The sequence below is a fragment of the Phaseolus vulgaris genome, chromosome 1 (genome assembly GCF_000499845.2).
Source record: "Phaseolus vulgaris cultivar G19833 chromosome 1, P. vulgaris v2.0, whole genome shotgun sequence".
Lineage (NCBI taxonomy): Eukaryota > Viridiplantae > Streptophyta > Magnoliopsida > Fabales > Fabaceae > Phaseolus > Phaseolus vulgaris.
Genome location: NC_023759.2, coordinates 754,178 through 759,472, shown reverse-complemented (window position 1 = coordinate 759,472; position 5,295 = coordinate 754,178). Strand labels below are relative to the sequence as shown.

Below are 5,295 nucleotides of genomic sequence, written 5' to 3'. Positions count from 1 at the left end.
GAAATTTCGCCCTACTTTCTGCAATATTATTCTGGGTTCGTATTGCACTGAAAAAATTCACACAAGTATTGTCATATGTTGTTTGCACCCAGGTAAGGAGGCACGTCCATAAACAAATCACAAAAAGAAGATACGGTGAAAAAAAAACAGGACGTTTTGTTTTAGGAAAACTAGTTTTGTTGACTCTCTGTCTGGGACTTACCACACCTTACTCCTTGGGTATTTTGGTATGAAATTTTTACCAGACGTTCATCACTGTGTCTGTTGAGTTTTGGCTGGGATTTGAGCCCCGGATTTGTCCCATATGATTGGCAATAAATTTTTTATTCATCATTGTCTGGACTGAAAGGAAGGTTTGTTTGTGTGCGAAACTGTTTTATTTTTTTCGTGGGTGAATACTCATCCGTTTGACCTGAAATTTTTTGCGTTTTTCCCAAATTCAGTGGATATTATTACGTAAATTTTCAAGAAAAAACTATTTCGGGAGAATTTCTTAGAAATTTTTTGCAAACCAAGGCTACCAAAACTTGTGAAATTTCTCCCTACTTTCTGCAATATTATTCTGGGTCCGTATTGCGCTTAAAAAATTCACACAAGTACTTTCATATGTTGTTTGCACCCTGGTAAGGAGGCACGTCCATAAATAAATCACAAAAAGAAGATACGGGGAAGAAAAGTCATGACGTTTTGTTTTCGGAAAACCAGTGTTGTTCACTCTCGGTCTGGGACTTACCAAGCCTTACTCCTTGGGTATTTTGGTCTGAAATTTTTACGAGATGTTTGTGACTGTGTCTGTTAAGTTTTGGCTGAGATTTGAGCCCCAGATTCGTCCCACAAGAATGACAATAAATTTTTTATTCATCACTAGCAGGACGGAAAGGAAGGTTTATTTGTATGCGAAACTGTTTGATTTTTTTCGTGGGTGAATACTCATTCGTTTGACCTGAAATTTTTCGTGTTTTGTTCCAAATTCAATGGAGATTCTTACGTGGATTTTCAGGAAAAAACTATTTCGAAATTTTTTTTCAGAAATTTTATACAAACCAAAACTATCATCTACCAAAATTTATGAAATTTCGTCCTTTATTATTGAAGAAAGTTAGAAATAAGGTCACATACAACATAAAACAAATAATAAAGAATAATATATATACCACATAAATCATAAGAGAGACACATCACACATTCAACTAAGAATACATCGTACTCAATATTCTAAACTTTAAGATTGCCATTACTCTTCTCCATAACAATATTAACTTTCATGAGAAATATTTATAGTTTATACTAAACAAATATTGGTTGGTTTGAAAATGAGATATAAGATTTTTAATATCCAAAAATAATGTCCACAAATTTCAAACCTAGATTTTTACAGAGAGAGGAACACGAACATAGTCGTTTCGTTATCCACTTAAAATTCCGATACCAATTTTGTTTGTTTCATTTTGTCTTGATTACTGTAGAACCCTGTTTCTGCACGTATCTTACACTAATTTCGAATTGTATTCAATCAATTAAACTATAGAACCCTGATTTTTTTTATTTTAATTAAATTTTAAAAAGTCCTTTGAACAAATAAACACACCCCTAAATTTTAATTTGTTTATATATTGTTTTAAGAGGTGTTTAGATATTGTTATTCATAAATTTTTTTATTGATAAATAATGAAGTATAAAGTAAGAAAACATATTTAGTGTTAGTCAATTAAGTACATCTATTATAACTTGGACACTTTTTATTTGCTTAATCTGTTAAAAGTATATGATTAAATTGCATTCTTAATACCATCGATAAATAATATAATATAAAAGTGATCAAAGTGGCAAGGAAAGTGATGAAATTGCTTGTTTGTTTTGAAAAATGGAGTAAATTATTTAAGTGGGTGAAAGTGACATGGAAGTTGAAAGAAAAATAAAAGGAAAAAAATTACAAAAACTTTGAATAAAATGGTCCTTTTAGTTTTTGTCATGGAGAATCAAATTAAAGGGAAGAGACATTATTGAAAAAAGATATTATTAATAATTGTAGAATATAATATATATATATATATATATATATATATATAAACTAAATTAATGTTATTATAAACAAAAGAAAAGTTATACGTTTTGCGTACATCACACGAACACGTTATTAGTTTATTGTTAGGGGATAGTGTTAGCTGAGGAGTGCACTCCCAAATTTTAGAAAACGACGTCGTTGACACGTGTCAAAATTTCATTGGCCAAGCTGCTGTTAAATTTCCACCAATTCCATCTTCTCCCAATCCATTTCCCTTTGACTTCCCCATGGCTCGCTACACCCTCTGCGCTCTCCTCCTCTTCGCCGCCGTGGCCGCCGCCGCAGGTGGGGCCAGCACCGACGCCGACGACATCCTGATCCGTCAGGTGGTGCCGGAGGGCGAGGTGGAGGACCACCTGCTGAACGCGGAGCACCACTTCTCGACCTTCAAGGCGAAGTTCGGGAAAACCTACGCGACGAAGGAGGAGCACGATCATCGCTTCGGCGTATTCAAGTCAAACATGCGCAGGGCTAGGCTTCACGCGCAACTCGACCCCTCCGCCGTCCACGGCGTCACTAAATTCTCCGATCTCACTCCGGCGGAGTTCCACCGCAAGTTCCTCGGCCTGAAACCGCTCCGCTTGCCAGCGCACGCGCAGAAGGCCCCCATCCTCCCCACCAACAATCTCCCCAAAGATTTCGATTGGAGAGACAAAGGAGCCGTCACTAACGTCAAGGACCAAGTAATTATCATAACAATAATAATAATAAATTAGTTATTATTATTTGAAGCTTTTTTTTATTTTTATTTGGCGTGAAATTGAATTTGTTTTTGTCTTTAGGGTTCGTGTGGTTCGTGTTGGTCTTTCAGTACCACGGGGGCGTTGGAAGGAGCTCACTTTTTGGCTACTGGTGAGCTCGTGAGCCTTAGTGAGCAACAGCTTGTGGATTGCGACCACGTGGTTCGTTTCTCTCTCTTTATGCCTTTTTTTTTTTTTTTTAAGTTTAGCCCCTTTTGGATTTCGACCTTACCTTTTGGTTTTTGCAGTGTGATCGCATAGTGTTTGTAAGATTGATGGGGTTCAGATTAATTTTGAAAAGTGAGGTGTCTTGTGTTTGCAAGAAAATTTCTTCTAATTTAAAAAAAGTTGTCTGAGATTGTTTCAAGTCAAAATTAATTTTGGTCTTGAATGCATCAAACACTTGTGAACATTTAAAGTCGAGTTAACTGATATTTCAACGTGATTTTGTATAATTTAAATTGAATGCGAACATTGTTGTATGTGATTTAAGTGTGTTTATGATATGTTATTATAGAGTGTACGATTGGGAAGGTAAATCATAACTTATAGTAAATGATTGTTTTAAACTGTTTTTTATCACAGTAAGATAATCTGAATGCACATTAATACGATGAAGACATGATGTGCCGGACCGTAAGCTAACACACTTCGAAATAATATTCATATCCATGTTAGACATGATTCCAGATTGGACATTTCAGATAATTTATACTGTGTTTTGCTCTTTTACTTTACTTTCAACTGTTATATTAATACAAATGAAAATTCTATTATATTTATGTAATGGTGTTATCTGATGGAACATTGATGAATGTGATATGTATTCTAACCTTTCGAACATCGATATTCGTTTCTAGATTATGTTTTGTATTTTTTTTCTTGTTAATTTTACGGTGATTTTAGAACTTGTTATGTAACTATGTAACTATGCTATCCCCTTATACTCTACAATCTTAAAGTTTGTTGGAATCCTTTGTTTGTGTAATATGTCATTTGTGTCTAGATCATGTGTACCTTGTAGTTGACAAGACAGTAAAGTGCTATAATTAGCCACCAAACCACCCTGATATTTAACGATGATTTAATATGGCCATGAATCTCACAGTGTGATCCAGAAGAATACGGATCGTGTGACTCAGGCTGTAATGGCGGTTTGATGAACAACGCATTTGAGTACCTAATTGGGTCTGGGGGAGTACAGAGAGAAAAGGATTATCCGTACACTGGAAGAGATGGCACCTGCAAATTTGATAAAAGCAAAATTGCAGCTTCTGTATCTAATTACAGTGTGATTTCCCTTGACGAAGAACAAATTGCTGCAAATCTTGTGAAGAATGGCCCTCTTGCAGGTACCTTACTTGTCCCCTTCCCCCTCCACAAAAGGAATTATATAGAGATATCTGTTTGATCTTTCCTTTTTTGGTGAAAGAACTTTAGTGGTGAATTATATAAATACTGATCTTTGCTTTGCTTGGTACAGTTGCTATCAATGCAGTTTATATGCAGACATACGTAGGTGGTGTCTCTTGTCCATACATCTGTGGGAAGCATTTGGATCATGGGGTTCTTTTAGTGGGTTATGGTGAAGGTGCATATGCTCCCATTCGTTTTAAGGAAAAGCCTTACTGGATCATCAAGAACTCGTGGGGGGAGAACTGGGGAGAGAATGGATACTACAAGATCTGCAGAGGTCGAAATGTATGTGGAGTGGATTCCATGGTCTCAACTGTAGGTGCTATACATGCATCCACCCAATAAACACAAGGATATATCTCACTGTGGTTGTGTGATGTGATACTGAACTAGGATAGTTTGTATAAATATTTTATATTATGAATGAACTGTATCGTTTGGTACTGCTAAAATTATCTCCTTATAGGATCAGTAAACTTCTAAGATCATGTTGTTTATGTAGTATGTAATTCTGTATGTATGCTTGTCAGTGAAGTGCCTTTGTTCTTTGTTATGGCAACTGGCAGAGTAAATGAATTGGAAAAATACTTACTTCAGTGTAAAACTTTATTACTTTCTACTAATTTGCTGTGTATATTTGGACTGTGAAAACTAGCTGAAGACAGTAGTTGAGAATGAGATTATAAAATAATTTCTGGGTTAATCATATATGAGAGTAGAAACTAGTTGAAAGATTGAATGTGAGGTGCCTAAACCAACACCACCACCACCGTCAACCACCATTAACAACCACCAAACACAGAAATCACCACCACCAACCACCACACACACTACTAACCCTCCAAAGAAACACATTAGTACTCATCTCTCCACTTATTTCGAGAAGGGCAAAGTTATGATTTAAAATTATACAGGGGTACATGTTTAAAATATGGGGGTGGAGAATGCAGTTCCCTATAATACACTTCTAAAAGAAAAGGCCTTACTTGAAGGCCCATCTATAAAAGTCTGAACTGAAACATATCAAATGAGTGGTACTCTCTGTCAAAGAAAACATTAGCAAATCTTAATGAA

General features: G+C 35.7%; 1 protein-coding gene across 1 annotated transcript; it reads left to right on the top strand.

The window, feature by feature from the left end:
- Positions 1-2,080: 2,080 nt before the first annotated feature.
- LOC137816366 (cysteine proteinase 15A-like) lies at positions 2,081-4,825 on the top strand. Its single transcript, XM_068619470.1, has 4 exons — positions 2,081-2,748; positions 2,848-2,967; positions 3,914-4,157; positions 4,289-4,825. The coding sequence occupies exons 1-4, from the start codon at positions 2,293-2,295 to the stop codon at positions 4,564-4,566; spliced, it is 1,098 nt and encodes a 365-aa protein (XP_068475571.1). The 5' UTR covers positions 2,081-2,292; the 3' UTR covers positions 4,567-4,825.
- The last annotated feature ends 470 nt before the right edge of the window (positions 4,826-5,295 follow it).

Excerpts from the sequence above, each read along its gene's own strand:
- LOC137816366 (XM_068619470.1), top strand. The coding sequence starts at position 2,293 with ATGGCTCGCTACACCCTCTGCGCTCTCCTCCTCTTCGCCGCCGTGGCC. Across the intron at positions 2,749-2,847 it reads TCACTAACGTCAAGGACCAA|GGTTCGTGTGGTTCGTGTTG; the intron begins GTAATTATCATA and ends TTTTGTCTTTAG. Across the intron at positions 2,968-3,913 it reads TTGTGGATTGCGACCACGTG|TGTGATCCAGAAGAATACGG; the intron begins GTTCGTTTCTCT and ends TGAATCTCACAG.